General features: G+C 43.4%; 1 protein-coding gene across 1 annotated transcript in view; it reads right to left on the reverse strand.

Moving 5' to 3' along the window:
- The window catches only part of LOC137341235 (dynein axonemal heavy chain 9-like), a 422,940-nt gene that overhangs the window by 252,026 nt on the left and 152,995 nt on the right, over positions 1–17,919 (reverse strand). The window contains exons 37-39 of the mRNA XM_068004307.1: positions 10,218–10,391; positions 7,810–8,017; positions 1,960–2,125 (exon numbers count right to left, since the gene is read on the reverse strand). Of these exons, the coding sequence (XP_067860408.1) occupies positions 1,960–2,125; positions 7,810–8,017; positions 10,218–10,391 (548 nt within the window). The remainder of the gene's footprint in view (positions 1–1,959; positions 2,126–7,809; positions 8,018–10,217; positions 10,392–17,919) is intronic.

A 17,919-nucleotide genomic window follows, 5' to 3' on the forward strand; every position in this document is an offset into this window, starting at 1 on the left:
TGACAAGCTGCTTGACTAAATGGGTAACCACAAGCTGAATAAAATAATGTGTGTGTATATATATATATATTATTTTCAAACTGCATTTATATGGCGACTTTCATGACCTCAGGATGTTCCAAAGCTACATCTATTTATCTATCTATGTCACAACTCAGAGTTCTCAAATCAACCGTTGAATTTTAAGTGAGCTTTCTGAGCAGAGGCACGTCTGTGCTGGAGAATAAAACATTTTTCCACTTTTTTTCCCCCCAGTGTCAGCATCAGTCACTCTCACGTAGAAACAGAAAATGCTGGAAACGTTCAACAGGTCAGGCAGCATCGGTGGAGAAAGAATCAGAGTTAACGATTCAGGTCAAAGACGTTTCATTAGAGTTCTGATGAAGTCACCGACCTGAAAAATTAACTCTGTTTCTCTCGCCACAGATGCTGCCTGACCTGCTGAGTTTTTCCAGCTTTTTCTATTTTTATTTCAGATTTCCAGCATCCACAGTGTTTTGCTTCAGTCACTCTCACGCCTGGTATAACACAGCTTGACCTGAGGGTACCTGATGCTGACAATGACCATGCAATTTCCTGTAGTTCCATGTAATTGCAGCTTTCCCCGTATACCTGCAAGGCCGAAAACTCACCAAGAAATTACCTTGTTCTGATATTCACTGTATATATAAGGTTAAGGGATGATTTGATTGGGGTTTTTAGGATTTTGAAAAGAATTGATAGGGTAGATAGAGAGAAACTTTTTCTGTTGGTGGGGGAGTCTAAGCAAGGGGACAAAACCTTAAAATCAGAGCCAGGCCATTCAGGAGAGAAGCTAGGAAACACTTCTTCACACAAATGGTGGTAGAAGTGTGGAACTCTCTCCCACAAGAAACAGTAGATGCTAGCTCAATCAATAATTTTAAATCTGAGATCGATGGATTTTTGCTAACCAAAGTTATTAAGGGATATTGGTTCAAGGAGGGCGGATGGAGTTAGGATACAGATCAGCCATGATTTCATTGAATGGCGGAACAGGCTCGAGGGGCTGAATGGCCTACTCCTGTTCCTTTGTTCCTATATAATGTGTAGTGGTGAGCTTCAAATAAAACCTGATCGTATTCATTTCGTGGCATAATGATAAATGGTATCCAATATGGGTCCCACAGCAATACTACTTTTATAAAAGGAACAAGAACAAACTTGCATCTCCAGAACAGCTTTTCGCACCCTCAAGATGCCTGAATTGTTTTTCAACCAATGAATTATTTTTTTTTGAAGAGTAGTCACTGTTGGCAGGTAGGCAAACGTGGCAGCTGGGAAGAGCAAATGAGATGAATTTGTTTTTGGTGGTGATGGTTGAGGGAGGAATGTTCGACTGGATAAAGTGGATTTTAATGGCAAACTAGAGGAAGCCTCACTACTTTGCATGGTATTTATAATGTATAGTGGTGCTCACTTCCTTATGTGTCTCAGTTATTTGTAGTAACTCTTTCCTGTTCACACTTTGCTGCTAACACCTCGTTGTTGTAAAGCAGCATGGCCTCTGACTCACCGTGAGCAACACCACATATATATTTGGAAAGCTGTTTTGGAAAACCAGCATTCAAAAGGCTGAAGTTTTTGCTTGATAACCTTTCAAGGCCAATTTAGACTATGTACCATTTCCTGGATATATCTCCTTACAAAGCTGCAGGCAGTTTTTGTGCCATTCGTAAACCTGACAGATTGCATCAGTACTTAAAGTACCAGACTTTTCTGTGTCTCTCCCTCACCACCTTGCATCACAAAGTTCTATGTTTCATTTAGCTGAATCAATAACTAGAATATTGAAATGAGCGTGTAAATATACATTGGCATTATTTCATACTGACTTCCTGCTCGATATTCAGTTTTGAAATGAAGTCAATCTGAGGCAACAAAAAGAAACAATTGATTGAGAACCAGGGATCAGGTAGAACAGTGAATTAGTACACCTACCAGTGATTGTAATCCAAATGTTGCCTAATAAGTGTATGTGGCTGAACAGTGCCATAAGTGTCAACTTCAGGCATGTTCATGTCATCGATAAAGTAGATCAGTTTCTTGGTGCCAGGTGGCCCGTAGTTCCTGCCAGCCTTCTTCTCAAGGGGCTTTTCCAGTATGGCTGCAAAACATAAACAGTAAATGTCACCGTGGAAATCCATGAACTTTGAACTCAGGAGAACAAAAGTCCAACCATTCAGCTGAGCAACCAACATGACTCTCCACAAATAATAGGGAGAACCGTGACCCCCACCACAAATGATCTTCTCTCTTCTCCTGAAGGCGTTGGCTATTGTTGGTGCCAGTTGCCCTTCAATACCTCACATAAGCGACCATTTATTCACTAACAAGCTTAGACAACAAGTGTCAGCAGCCTATTCAATCATAGGTAGGCATCACAGTCAGACCTGATCCTGTCTTCAACCGAGGTGCAGCAAGGGTCACTGGATTGTGAGTGGGAACCTGCCTGATTCTTCCCTCCATAGCCTGGGCAGGGAACTGAAGCCAATTCTAGCAGCTGTACTACAGCCTGGTTGACACAAGAACTGTTTAAAAATCTGCTTTTGTAAACACAATGTGCAGATGCCACTTTTTGATGTAGGCTCAAAAAGGTTCTACCTATTCTTCCCTATCTACCTAATGGGCAAATTATATGCCTAATAAAATTACAAAAACCACCAGACTGCATGAGTTTAGAATTTCATCAACCTTAAAGATTATATTGAAGAACGTATTTGATGATATGCAAAGCCCCCAGCCAGACACAGTTGGTGTTATTAAATTTGTCACAGTAGGAAGTATTCTAAGAAATGGCCTCATGCTTTTGGGATGAGGAACTCACTGTGGTTTTACTTGTCCTGTCACTTCAAGATGAAAATATAACACTGCTTCCCATGACGAAAACTCAATAAATACCAACCCCTTACGACTGGTAGTTTCAAATTTCTTTTCACTTTAGTCTTTTGATTTTGTTTTCCCTGTTGGCTCATTCTTTATTTCTGTGTCCATTTGATCGGTTGTAGCTTTGTATAATTTTTTTCCTTTCTCCCTTATATTTTAGGGTCTGTTTTTGTGTTTCAGTCTTTTCATGGGCTTTGCACCACTTCATTGTTTTCTTCTCTGTTGCTTTATATTGTCACAGTAACGTAAAAACCACGGCACGGTGAAAAATGTAATAACTTGGAAGGATTGTGTGGTGAGGAAACCGCAGGGACAATGTGCAATACTGTAAAACGAAGGATCAGGGCTGGCAGAATAGCTAAAGCTACATTCGGGAGAGGGACCATAGACTGACAGGCAGCTCTACAATCTGCTGTCTCTGTACTTCGTCCCATTATTTAGAACATAAGAACATAAGAAATTGGAGCAGGAGTAGGCCAATCGGCCCCTCGAGCCTGCTCCGCCATCCAATAAGATCATGGCTGATCTGATCCCAACCACAAATCTAAAGAACACAAGAAGTCGGAGCAGGACCCGGCCACATAGCCCCTGGGCCCTCTCCGCCACCCACAGGGCATTGACCGATCCGAACTCAGCTTCATGTCCAATTTCCTGCCCGCTCCCCATAACCCCTAATTCCCTTTACTTCTAGGAAACTGTCTATTTCTGTTTTAAATTTATCTAATGATGTAGCTTCCACAGCTTCCTGGGGCAGCAAATTCCACAGACCTACCACCCTCTGAGTGAAGAAGTTTCTCCTCATCTCAGTTTTGAAAGAGCAGCCCCTTATTCTAAGATTATGCCCCCTAGTTCTAGTTTCACCCATCTTTGGGAACATCCTTACTGCATCCACCCGATCAAGACCCTTCACAATCTTATATGTTTCAATAAGATCGCTTCTCATTCTTCTGAACTCCAATGAGTAGAGTCCCAATCTACTCAACCTCTCCTCATATGTCCGCCCCCTCATCCCCGGGATTAACCGAGTGAACCTTCTTTGTACTGCCTCGAGAGCAAGTATGTCTTTTCTTAAGTATGGAGACCAAAACTGTATGCAGTATTCCAGGTGCGGTCTCACCAATACCTTATATAACTACAGCAATACCTCCTTGTTTTTATATTCTATCCCCCGAGCAATAAAAGCCAACATTCCGTTGGCTTTCTTGATCACCTGCTGCACCTGCATACCAACTTTTTGATTTTCTTGCACGAGGACCCCCAGATCCCTTTGTACTGCAGTACTTTCCAGTCTCTCGCCATTAAGAAAATAACTTGCTCTCTGATTTTTCCTGCCAAAGTGCATAACCTCACATTTTCCAATATTATATTGCATCTGCCAAATCTCCGCCCACTCACCCAGCCTGTCTATATCCCCTTGCAGGTTTTTTATGTCCTCCTCACTCTCTACTTTCCCTCCCATCTTTGTATCATCTGCAAATTTTGATATGTTGCACTCGGTCCCCTCCTCCAAATCGTTAATATAGATTGTAAAGAGTTGGGGACCCAGCACCGACCCCTGTGGAACACCACTGGTTACTGGTTGCCAGTCCGAAAATGAACCATTTATCCCAACTCTCTGCTTCCTGTTTGATAACCAATCCTCCACCCATGCCAGAATATTACCCCCAATCCCGTGATTTTTTATCTTAAGTAATAATCTTTTATGTGGCACCTTGTCGAATGCCTTCTGGAAGTCTAAATACACTACGTCCACTGGTTCCCCTTTATCCACCCTTTCTGGCACTGAAATCAATATTGAATTCTTGTTAGAACCCAAATTTCTCAGTATATAAACAAGAATAGCAAGAGTAACCAGTTAGACTCCCCTCCCCAAACCCCGCTCCATCTGCTACTTCCATGTGGAATTTCTCTCTCTTTTGCAGGGAGCCAAGAGATGTTTCCTTCAATGGCAATCCCACTGCAAGAGCATGCGCTGAGTAACAGGCACTGGGAATTGGTGGGAAGGGAGATTCCCCATGGAGGGTGTGTACAGGGAATGGGAAGGAAATCGCACATGTAGGAAGAAGACAAGATGTCTAGAGAACCTCTGGAAGTTAGCCACACTTGAAGCCAAGCTTGTTGGGAGAAAACTATAATCCTCATCATGCATCATGGCTGTTGGCACATGCCCAAGATAAAACATTGCACAGGTGCGACCACAAACTTCAAAAAGCTGGGCACCTGTTACCAACACAGTAATTCTCCCAGCGTGCAAGTTTTCAAAAAGAAAAGGCGACTTCTGGTCTAGCGATCTGCATTGTATTATGAGATAACCACAATCTTTTGTCCCGTCCTTGCACTGGACTGCCTCAGATGACTCCTTTTTGTTATTATAATGAGGGTACAGCCCTTGCATTTCGGGTCACTTCGCATGCCTGCCAGTGATGTGGAAGTTTGACTTATTTTAAAATGGTTATTCAAACTGCCTTTCAGCATCTCTATAATTAAAAGAACATTTACAGATATACCAACCGGATGAGTCACTGCTTAATGAGATTCAGTGACAAGATAGTAAATGCAAAGAGAATTTATGAACCACTGAATATTGAATATATTATTTCCCAACAGTACAAATGAATTGCATTAATAAAGAGCAGAGCATTTCAGATGCACTTCAGGAAATGGAAATGAATAACTCCAGCCCAAGGCAAAACTGGACAAGTTTACTAGACAAGAATTTTTTTTATATAAAAGATTTAACCTGACGATCTGTTTTCTTGCTTATGCTCCCTCTTATCTACTCAGCTTGTTTAATCCCTCTTCCTACATGTTATCATGTACCAGAATCGACTGTTACAAGAACTTCCGTGAAGTTGTTTACTCTTCTTGTAGCAATGGCCTGGATTTTCCTGAAAATTAGCGCCAAAGTAATAGCACATCTATGGCATACATCATCATTAAGGCACAGAAATTCCAGGAAATGATGTAACTTATGCAATTAATTACCCTGCCCCATTATTTCCTAGGTGCTGTAAGCTACTCTCCGAAACCCTCGCTGAAAAGTTAATATAGCTCCAACCCATTAAAATCAACGGAAGTCGCAAATTTGTTGAATTAATGCTATTTTAATTGTTTGATTTCCGCGAACAGTTGGACTTTTACTAAATGACACTGGTGAACTCAGAATCAGTAAAGTTATCGTTAAGCAGGTTGCCTATATCTGAGGAATAAGTTTAATGTTGTTTTGACCTCAAAGGTATCCTTGAGGGTAATATTTTTACTGACTTGGTCTCGGAACTTCACTGAAATCTTAACCTTCAATTAAGTAGTAAGTGCTTTGATAGCCAGACATGTTCGAGTTGGTACGCAAGAGCATAGTGCCAGCACTATCGCAGGTAACTACCCTAATATTCAAATCACCCTGGATTTGGGACAGAGACAGGTTAAGGCAAGTAGGTGGGAGATGTCCCACCCCCACACTTCCAGCAGCAAAGTGAGGCTTCTGGAATGTTTTGGCCCCTCTTTGTTGGCTCTACGGTTTTCAATTATTGAGGTCACCAGATGTCTGCCCCTAAAATCCGACCATCAAAATCAGGTGGGGTGGGGGGGTCACCCAAAAACTAACTGCAGTCATGAAGATGGGCAGCTACCAGATCTACACCAAAGACAATCTAACCTACCAAAAGGAAATACTGGAGACCTGCCTGGTCACGTCCTTCCCTTCAGTGGAGAGGGATCTGGCCACCATTCACAGTATTAGATAAAGTAGAGATCATGAACTGAGTGTTCATTGGGGGAAATCCACATCCTATCGCCATGTGCCATTCTACACTGAAGCTCCAATGTCCAATAGCATCACAAGCAATATTTCAGTTCAGGAATTATTTGTTCACTGACTTGTTATTAAATTCACTCTTTAATGATCCTAATACTATCTCTATTAACATAAAATATGTCACTATCCACATCAAGACACAGTGCTACCTCTCATTTTTTTTCTCACCAAATTGATCTCAAATTGAGCAGAAACGTGAAATGCAATAAGTTTTGCAGAAGGCACGGGTGGTCCAGCCAAGATACTTGTTTGATGGTGGAGGGAACAGGGTGTTAGTTTGTTAATAGTATATTTGTGCTATTCTCTGAAGACTCTCTATGGTCACTAATTTTTGGTGCGCCTTGCAACATTCTGCAATAACAAGAGATCAGGGTTGGACAAACATGATGGCTGCTTTAACTATGATATCTTTCTGCAATTGTTGCAGAATTTGAAGATTGACCTCAGCACATCCTTCATCCAACAACAGGAACAGAACAAACTGTGTTCAATGTACAGCAAAGATGCCCATGAATACATGCACGCAGGAACTTTCTAGGTACAGAATACTGGTGCCTGCTGAAGAGCCAAGAACAAACCGGGACAACACAGCTGGTGTGTACAGATATTATATATTAAAGAGATCGCGTAAAGGAATTTGTGTGTGCAGTGAATGTTCTCCATGAACTCATGGTGCTGTTGAAGTCTCAATCAATTGTCTTAGATTTAGTGCAATGATATCGTTATTACCAATATCAGAGCTTGAACCATCTTCCTTTTTTTAATCTGGATTTTTGGTCATGCTTTTGTATTAGCATTTACCATTGTAAATCGATCTGTCAGCATTTCTCATTCAATTTCCCGTGTCAGCTGTCACAAGGTTGTTGCTATGGCTACTAGGTGTTTTGTGGAGAGAATTCCTAAAGTCTCTCTCCCAACACTGTTGCCAACCCGTGTATTTAAAAAAAAAACAAATATGTTCAACAAATAACCGTTAGCAACACCAGGAGAAATTTACGAGCCTTTAAGAAAAATCTCTGATTTTTGATTCAGACACTTGAGGTATATATCCTTTCATTTACCCCACCCCTGACTAACTGAGATCCTCTCACCTTGTAGCATGGCAGATGTAGTGTAGTAGTTAAATGGCACATTCTTCACCATGTGCTCGTCGGGGTCCAACGATCCAAGTTTCTCGCCCACCAGCACGGATTTACCTGTCCCAGCATTTCCCACGAGCATCACAGGCCTGCGCCTCTCCAGCAGCCTGTCCATGAAGTAGCGGATACGAATAGTTTCTATGGTGTGCACCAAACATGCCTAAAAAAAATCATGCCCACATCAGCAAGTAGCAAACCATAATCTTTCAGCATTCTCTGAAATGTAAGGTGGATTTTCTACAACATGCCTGCATCATGAAATTTACCACTTTCAATGTATTCACAGAATACATCATCTAGAAAGATCCATCCATTACATAGGGTCCTGAAAACACAACACAGGACGCTCAATTTTGAAATTGAGGCGGGTTAGCAGGGGGTGAAGATGCGCGTGGCAAACCTGCATAAACAAAACTTACCGTTTCCAACGTGATCGCATAGTGATTGATGATGATTAACGTGCTCTCCAGGTTTCGCACCCAGCAGCCAGCCTAATTGGCAGCCTGATTGACAGGCTGGCTGCCGTCAGGAGCTGCACACGATGGGGGAGGAGAGAAAGAGAGAGAGCAAGACATCATCCGGCACTGGAACGGAACATCGGGGAGGGGGGGAGATCGGGGGGGGGGGGCATCAGGGTGAGGGGGAGATATCGGGGGGGGGTGAAGGGGGGAAATCGGGGGGACATCGGGGGGGTGAAGGGGGAGATCAGGGGTGAAGGGGGGAGATCAGGGGTGAAGGGGGAGATTGGGGGGACATCGGGGGGAGAGGGGGAGATCGAGGAGACATCAGTGGAGGGAGAGGGGGAGATCGGGGGGGCATCGGGGTGAGGGGAGAGATCGGAGAGGGAGACATCAGACATCGGAGCAAGGTGGAAAGATAGGTTGATTTTGTGTTTTAACTTCCTGCAATAGTTTTTGATGTACTTTTTTTGTTCCTTTTTCCCTGATCCAGCCCTTCACGTCGGGTTTCACCAGATGTGAATCAAAAGCCGTGGGCAAGCCGCTCAAGTAAGTTAAAAATCGTTATAGCCACGTAATCTGTCACAAGTAAAGTGCCTTAAGTACCTCATTGAGGTACATTTGGCTCTTTAACTGTCCTCCCACCGGCTTTAATTGCCGGCTGGACTTCCGATTTCGGGACGCCAGCGCGCACACAGGTGCGTCCGTGGGGAACTCGGAAGTCGGCGGGTTGGAGCTGGCTTCCGAACCCGTACGGGATTTCCACGATTTTCGGAGCCCCCCCGCCCCCAAAATTTCCCCATAAATTGAGCTGCTGTTTGCCTGCTGCCAAGTTACCTCAGGATACCAACAGGTCTTATTCTCATTCACATGGATGGGAAATGGCAAGTAGATTTAATAGGTAGACACAGGTTAAGAAGCCATGTTTACGGCATCCAAAAGACATTAGAAATCAGACGAGCCAAGCTCAAGCAACTTGTCAGCATCATCTGGACTCTAAGGACTGTTACTGCCTTGAATATATTCCTAATATTTACTCTTATTCCTGATTATATATTTTTAAAAAATACCTAATGAGGTAATAGGGCTGAGGAGTGAGTTTCTGGAGGAATCACTTCCCACAAAGGTAATACACCTGTGAATATATATGACTATTAAAATTGTGATATTCTTTCTCGTGCATGTTATGACACTGTCCGATTGTCTATCATGAACATACAAACATATGAAAAACGACATACGAAAGACCTACCGGTCCATCACAATATGATCACAATATATAGTCTCCCCACCCCACCCGAAGCCATGTAATATCTTGGGAGAGGTGAAAAACCAGATAGAAACCCTGGACAAAAACTGTAAATTCCTCTCCCACCTCCTTAGGCAATCAATACCAGTATTTTTCATATGCTGGTGACATGCCAATCTTACCATCACAATTTTTTTTATTAATTCATGGGATGTGTGCGTCGCTGGCCCTCTCTGCACCACATTCTGCATTATGGCCAAATTGGCAATTGGACAGCCTGTTTCTAGTCTTCTGTCAGTGCTGCTAAAAGGTGAGCAGGGGTGACCAATTTTCTCATTCGCTAAGGAGCGCATGGAATCCATTTAGTGCCTGTCCACCAGCAAGGCTCAGACAATGAATGCACAATGAAGGAAATCATAGGCACAACCCCACATCCTACCAGTGTACAACACAGCACATTCGTATTCCAATGCACTGTGTCACCCTAACTATCATCCAGCTCTAATTCACAAAGAATCACAGTAACAAATGTCAGAACAGACTGCAAAATAAACTTCCAATTGCAAATTACCATAGAAGTGAGAAGTCAATGCAAACAGAACATCCTGCACTTTTAAAATTCAGAAGTAACATGCCTGCAACTAGTTACGTACCTGCAAAGGCACGTCGGGGTCAAGCTCAAATTTAGGAATAAGTTTGGACCAGGGCTCAAACTTCTTTGTCTCCGGGTCGATGTAATAGTCAAAAACTGTACCTTGTGAAGGTAATTTAATAGTCTTGAAATCTGATGTCCACCATTTACTGAACTCCACTCTGTAGTCAACAAGCTGACAGGAAACAGAAATAGAGATTAGTGCAGATTTTCATTTTCCTGTGCAAGAATCTTTGGGCTCACAATATAGGAAGGTAGGAACAGGAGTCGACCATTCAGCCCCTCAAGCCTGTTCCACCATTCAACCGTATCATGGTTGATCTGTACCTCATTTCCATTTACCCACCTCTGATCCATATCCCTTAATACCCTTACCTAATCAAAATCTATCAATCTCAATCTTGAAAGTTTTAATTGACTCAGTATGCCTTTTGGGCGAGAGAGTTCCAGATTTCCACTACCCCTTGTGTGAAAAAGTGCTTCCTGATTTCATTCTTGAATGGCCTAGCTCCAATTTTAAGATTGTTTCCCCTTGTTCTGGATTCACCCACCAGAGGAGATAATTTCTCTGTATCTACCCTATCGAATCCTTTTTTCATTTTAAACACCTCAATTGGATCACCCCTCAACCTTCTAAACTCAAGGGAATACAAGCCAAGTATAGGCAATCTATCGTCATAATTTAACCCTTTAAGAGCCTGTATCATTCTGGTGAAGCTGCGATGTACCCCTCCAAAGCCAATATACACTTCCTGAGGTGCGGTGCCCAGAACTGAACACAGTACTCCAGACGGGGTCTGACAAAGGCTCTGTACAACTGAAGCATAACTCCCCTCCCCACCACCCCTTTGTATTCCAGCCCCACTGAGTTAAAGGCCAACATTCCATTAGCCTTTTTGATTACTTTTTGTACCTGCCCACTAGCTTTTAGTGATTTGTGTACACGGACTCCCAAATCTCTTTGCTTCTCCACAGAACCTAGTTTCTCACCATTAAGTAAATATTCCGATTTGGCTTCCTTGGATCCAAAGTGGAACACTTCACATTTCCCCGCGTTGAACTCCATTTGCCACAGTTTTGCCCACTCACTTAATCTGTCTATGTCCCTTTGTAATTACCTGCTCCCATCTGCACAACTTACTATGCCTCCTAACTTAGTGTCATCTGCAAACTTGGATATACAACTCTATATTCCTTCATTCAAGTCGTTGATATAGATGGTGAAAAGCTGAGGCCCCAGTAAAGATCGCTGGGGAACAGCACTTGCCACATCCCGCCAATCAGAGTACATTCTGTCTCCTACCTCCCAACCAATTTCCAATAATAACATTCGGTTTTCTCCACTCTGTCTTCTGCAGCTACACCCATTTTCAGAACCACAATTTACTCCACACTGTACCACATGCGGGTGAGCACACAGCAAATCCACCAAGGAAACTTTAAATAGCTCCATCAAAACAGTGTAAAAGGTCACTAGGAGGCAAACAAGTAAATAACCCAGCAAAGAGGTTCACATTAGCAGTTTACATTTTTAATTTAACCCAGCGAATATATTATAGCCTTAAGTGCACTGAGAAAGATCTATTATTGTAAATACTAGGCTGTGAATTTTCTGTACAGTCTTTTGTTTTTGCTGCTACATCGCTCCAATTCCACTGGTGCTTTATTATTGCTTAAAGATACAAAATTGCATAGAGCTGGAGGTAGATCGATTTTACAACATAGGAACCAAAAGATTATTGGATTTGTGGTATTGAGCCTGAAGTTAGGTTGGACTGTTTATGTATGACCCACAGAATTACCAACCTTATACTCATAGTCACTGGCAGGTACATTCATGACCTTGAGGATAAAGCATGTAGGGGAAGGGATGGTTGGTAGCAAGAGCATGGTGTCATTATTTCAACTATTCATTGCTGTTATTTACTCTGCAGCAACCAGATTTAATGCAGCCACAGCTAAAATGCCACCACAAGCTGTACTGTCGTCGGTGCTTTGTGTTCACAGAATAAGAGCATGATAATATGGTCAGGCTTATTATTAAAATACATTATACATTAGAAGGAACTCCAACTGATTCAAATATGAGCCAAACTGAATTGGAATAATTTGGACTGATTTGGAAAAAATCTGCTAAAGTCTGTATCAAGTCACTCCCATTCCCATATGTTGCTGTGCCTTTAATTTAATGTTACTGGTCAGGTTTCTCCCCACTGTGCAGAAGTTCACCATCATCGTGTTATTATTTTTCCCCAAAACCTGTACATCCAAGTCTCAAGGTTTGGGACAAGAAAAGAGGAAAGGAAGGACTGCTTCAAGGAGGCAGGCAACACTGAAAGCATCCACAGGAGCATTCAGTATCTACTTAGTAGCTGTTAAACTAGTGCTTGTACTGAATGGATTGAGGTTGAAAGAGAAAGGAGAGAACTGACGTGTGATGCTGTAAAGTAGCAGGATGGAGATTCAGGCCTGCAATTCCCCACAGGGGAAGTACCTGAGCTCAGCAACGCCCTGCAAGGCGACACGGAAATTCAGAAGCTGTTGAAGCAACATTAAAAATGTCCTGGTAGCAGCTCTTCTGCTCATCTTCTCAACCGGAGAAAATATGTGGCAACTTCAGCAGGAAAAAAAGGAGAGAAAAGCAGCCCTTCAGCTGAGCTATAAAACTAATGTCCCATCGGCCTGTTCTGGTGATGATTGAAGGTCCGATACCACTATTCAAACAAGAGCAGGGAGTTCTTCCAGTGTTCTGGCCAATATTCATCCCTCAGCCAGTGCCATCAAAAATAACAGATTAACTAGTCATTCATCTCATCACTATTTGTGGGATGTTGTTGGTGCAGAATGGCTGACAACTGCCTAAATAATAACCCAAAGCCACACCTGTCATTTTCCTTTACAGGTCCCGATAATGTGTGTATTCCCAATATTTGCTGTTTATTTCAGATCTCTGGCATTTGCAGTATTTTTTTCTTATTTCAGAATTAAGGCTCTTTACACTTAAGTCTTTCTCTGCCCTCCAACAAAAGATAGCTGAAAATATTAATGGGGTAGAAATTGTTCCTCGTTTCGACTGTTTTAAAATGGGCAAAAAAGGGCCAATTTTGAGTCGCAACGTTCTGCTCCCCAAGAACACCTGAAAAATGTCCAGCTCAAAATTGGCTTGGGCCATTTTTCAAGCATCCGGGGCTGCCACCTAAAACAGGCGTTAGGCCCCTTGCATATACTAATGACGGGCCTAATGCACGTTTAATGACTCTTTCCAGAAATTGGGCTGCCCTGAGCAGAGCAGGCCTCAGGCCTTCAGGGTGTGGATGCGGCCTAGCCAGCGGCCACCACCCAAAGGGTAAGTGAAATGTTTTTCTTTTAACTGCTGTAGAGGGCTGCAGGTGGCACGAAATTGCATGCTTCTCCCAGACGAGCAGCCTGTGGAAGAGCAACAGGCAGCAGCAACTTGCCCTGAATATTTAGATGAGGCCCGAGGAACAATTTCTTATGATGCCCAGGCCTACTCCACCTTCGATCGTTCCCTGCGCCCATTTGCCACTTTAAAAATAACCTAAAGGAATTTCTCGGAAAATAACTACAGCACAAGGGGGGAAGAGTAGCCTTTTGAAAATAAAAGGTTCCCTAAATGGAGCTGCATTGCAAGTTGTAAAATGAATGAAGGCTAATACAGTGGTGCTATACAGACAATTTTAAGTACAACACAACAAAACAGAGAATTTCTAATAATGTAAACCTTTACTTTGAAAAGAGTCGATATGATCAATCTTTCAAATCTTTTTCATATTGTGTTCATTTTTCTATAGATGCGCTGCCTGTCCCAACCTGTTAGCACCACTGATTTACTCTGATTGCCGTCAAAGCAAGTCAAGGTGACCTATACTCACTGAATCAACAGTTCTCTCACAGAAGCTACATTTTCTACTTGTAATGCTTCACACATTGTGTTTGAGTGCAAAAAGTCACCAATGCTTCCATTTGTACAGTCACAATGTATTTCTGCAGTATTGTTGTCATGATTTTTCTGTTAAACTTCTACAGCAAGCCTTGAATTTAATTTTTTTTATCACAGTGGCACAGAATATGTTTTGGTGCTCTGGTAAAAATTGTTTAATCTGATATTTGCTATCTCCCTTTGAGAATTAACATCAGAATTTCTTTGCCTGCATCAGGTCACCCGCTCTTTGCTGCTTTATACAACAATCTCCGATTGATCAAGGAAGTGGCAAAGGATTATTATATAGAATTACATAGAATTACATAGAATGTACAGCACAGAACAGGCCATTCGGCCCAACTGGTCCATGCTGGTGTTTATGCTCCACACGAGCCTCCTCCCTCCCTACTTCATCTAACCCTGTCAGCATATCCTTCTATTACTTTCTCCCTCATGTGTTTATCTAGCTTCCCCTTAAATGCATCTATGCTAGTCTCCTGTGCTACTCCTTGTGGTAGTGAGTTCCACATTCCAACCACTCTCTGGTAAAGAAGTTTTTCCTGAATTCCCCATTGGATTTAGTAGTGACTATCTTACATGTATAGCCCCTAGTTCTCGGTTCCTCTGCAAGTGGATATATCTTCTCTACATCTATCCTATCAAACCCTTTCACAATCTTAAAGACCTCTATCAGGTCACCCCTCAGTCTTCTCTTTTCTAGAGAAAAGAGCCCCAGCCTCCTCAATCTTTCCTGATAAGTATAACCTCTCAGTTCTGGTATCATCCTAGTAAATCTTTTTTGCACCTTCTCCAGTGCCTCTATATCCTTTTTATAATAGGGAGGCCAGAACTGTCCACAGTACTCCAAGTGTGGTCCAACCAAGGTTCTCTACAAGTTTAGCATAACTTCCCTGCTTTTCAATTCTATCCATCTAGAAATGAATTCCAGCGCTTGGTTTGCTTTTTTTTAATGGCCTTATTAACCTGCTTCGCTATTTTTAGTGATTTGTGCATCTGTACTATCTGGTCCCTCTGCTCCTCTACCTCATTTAGATTCTTATTATCCGAGCAGTATGTGGCCCGCTTATTCTTCCTACCAAAATGTAATACCTCACACTTATCTACATTGAAATTCATAGATTATTAGATTATTGTCTAAAGCTGTTTGTATATACACATTTTGGTGAGAAGCACAGATTCTGACAAGCACCCTTAGTTACAGTATGGTCAATCAGATGGGACACGGTATGTGACAGAAATATTTTGAAGAATGAGGGAGTGACCACGTAACTTCAGGAGAATATTGAAGACCAACCACAAGGGCTGAGGTTACAAATTATTCATTTGAGAAGGATGTCAGTTCTAGTGATTAATTCTTTGTAAAAGTGTAGAGATTACTTCAGGTGGCAGGTTTGTACGTATTATTGAGGATCGCCTGACGTAGGCCCCAGGAAGCTCCCGAGGAATATTTTGGAGTAGGATGTTTTTGATTGAACAGAAGATTGTAGCAGGCACAACGTATGTATTCAGCTAGGTTTGATCTAATTGTTGGTGATGGGATTGTGCTACAACTTGGGTTCTGGGAATTCAAGACTCAGAAGATATCCAGTGGAAGCCTGACTGCTCTTCCCATCTTCATGGTTTGGCAGGTGCTTCACCTTTGGTAATGGCCTCAATAAGATGGACAGTGGGGTCGAGAGAGGTGAACAGTGTCACTGTCACGTAGTGCATTGAACACGTGGATAGGAGCCTCTGTAATGCCCACCATATCACTAATATTGCCTTAAGAAGGTTCTAGGATTGTTACATACAGTCTACCTTTTACATAGGTAACCTGCTTTGCTTAAATATATAATAGGTTCAAACCAGTTGTTCAGTGAATGCAGAAAAGAAATGAGTAAAAGATCTCACTTCCAGAACTTGCAGCCTTTGGGTAATTTTGTTGTTATATGTCTCTATAAAAGACATGTATATGCGTGTACGCATGTGCACGCTTGCACATTACATATAGCTTCATACATCATATGATAAAGGACTGAAATACGAAGAATGTGCTAGTGTTCTGGTCAAGGAGGTTTACTTGATGTTGAATAGGGGTTAGTGCTCCTATTAAGGCAGATGGCTCCAGACAGAACATGTTCCCTGAGGCAGGTGCTTCAGCTGACAACAGTTATCGTCCTCTGCATGTCAGTAAAGATGGCCCAGAGTGAACTCCTTTGAGGCAGAAAGATGTGCGATCTCTGTTAATTGATGTCAGGAGACTAAGGGGGTTGAATTGCATAAGGCCCGAAACCAGGCACTGGAGTCGCACCCGGTGTTTCCGATGCAGGTGGCACGTGAGATTCGTGCTGCATCCTCATTTCCATGATTCGTACGTGCAGCCAGCACTACCCGCGCTGTTGAGTGGCTGCATGCACCAGCAGGAGGCCCGATATGGGGCGTGGCCTGCACTAGTTAAAGGCAGTCAGCACCTCTTAAAGGGGAGGTGCACTGTCATTGGAACCAGTGCAGGATGACAGGCAGAATGGCTGGAGCAGCAAGAGAGCATGCCCCGAGGTTCTTCGCTGATGCACTGGAGGCCTTGGCGGAGGAGGTAGACGCACGGAGAGCCATCCTGTACCCGCAGGGTGGTAGGAGAGCCTCCAGACACCAGCTGTGGAGGCAGTGGGAGGAAGCCGCCATGGAGGTGAATGTCAGAAGCATTGCACCATGCACATGGATACACTGCAGGAAAAAGTTCAATGATTTGACACGAGTGGTCAAGGTGAATGTATACAAGTGTCAACTGGCACATCCGACCAACCGCACCACAGCTCCATGCATGACACCGCCCGTCACCCACCCACCAACAAACGCTGCCAATCGGTATGCAAGGCTGCACTTCGGATGCTGCATCTCACCCTCACACATTACCACTCTTGCAATCCACACACCCACAACTCACAGGTCACACACACTGGCAGCTATTCTACCATGACAAGCACATCACCCAACCATCTTGCAGGACACTCACTAATACACTTCCCTCTGCCTTGCAGGAGAAGGTGGCGCAGAACAGTCGACAGGCCGAAAGACCTGAGGGAGGGCAGGCACGCCTACACGTCCTCACCCCCCGGGGGAAGACGGTATTGCGCAACATTGTCCATCCGTCACTGCGGCCATGGCCACTGGCGGCGCTGGAGATATCAACAATGAGGGTCTCTGCGTACCCAATTCTCCTTCTCGTTTCCCACATCTCCGTCATCTCACAATCTTTTCTGACACACGTGCTGCAGATGCTGTCAGCACACACGTCTTACTTGCTCCTCTTCCCGCTCCACAACTCAACCTGTCTCCCTTTGTCACTGCAGATACCCAAGAGCCATCAGAGGTGGAGGAGGAGGAGGACACGGACAAGGAAGCCACACCATCACCCGATCTGACACTCGCATCCACCAGTTAAGATGCTGACACTGCGCATCCTTTAGAGGTTTGGTTAGAGGAGGGATCTGCACATGGTGAGACACCGGGCACAAGTGCACAGGAGCTGGGACGGGGGGAATGGATACCAGCTCGCCAGAGGGCGAGGTCACACAATAGTTCTGCTGCCGAGGTATCAGATGATGACTTCGGTGGGCCAGGCTACAGAAGACCTGTAATTGGTAAAAGGATTAGAGAGGAGTTGAGGAGAAAATTTTTCACCCAGACGGTGGAGATCTGGAACTCACTGCCTGAAAGGGTGGTAGAGGCAGAAACTCTCATCGCATTTAAAAATTACGTG

Source organism: Heptranchias perlo, chromosome 23 (genome assembly GCF_035084215.1).
Source record: "Heptranchias perlo isolate sHepPer1 chromosome 23, sHepPer1.hap1, whole genome shotgun sequence".
Taxonomy (NCBI): Eukaryota; Metazoa; Chordata; class Chondrichthyes; order Hexanchiformes; family Hexanchidae; genus Heptranchias; species Heptranchias perlo.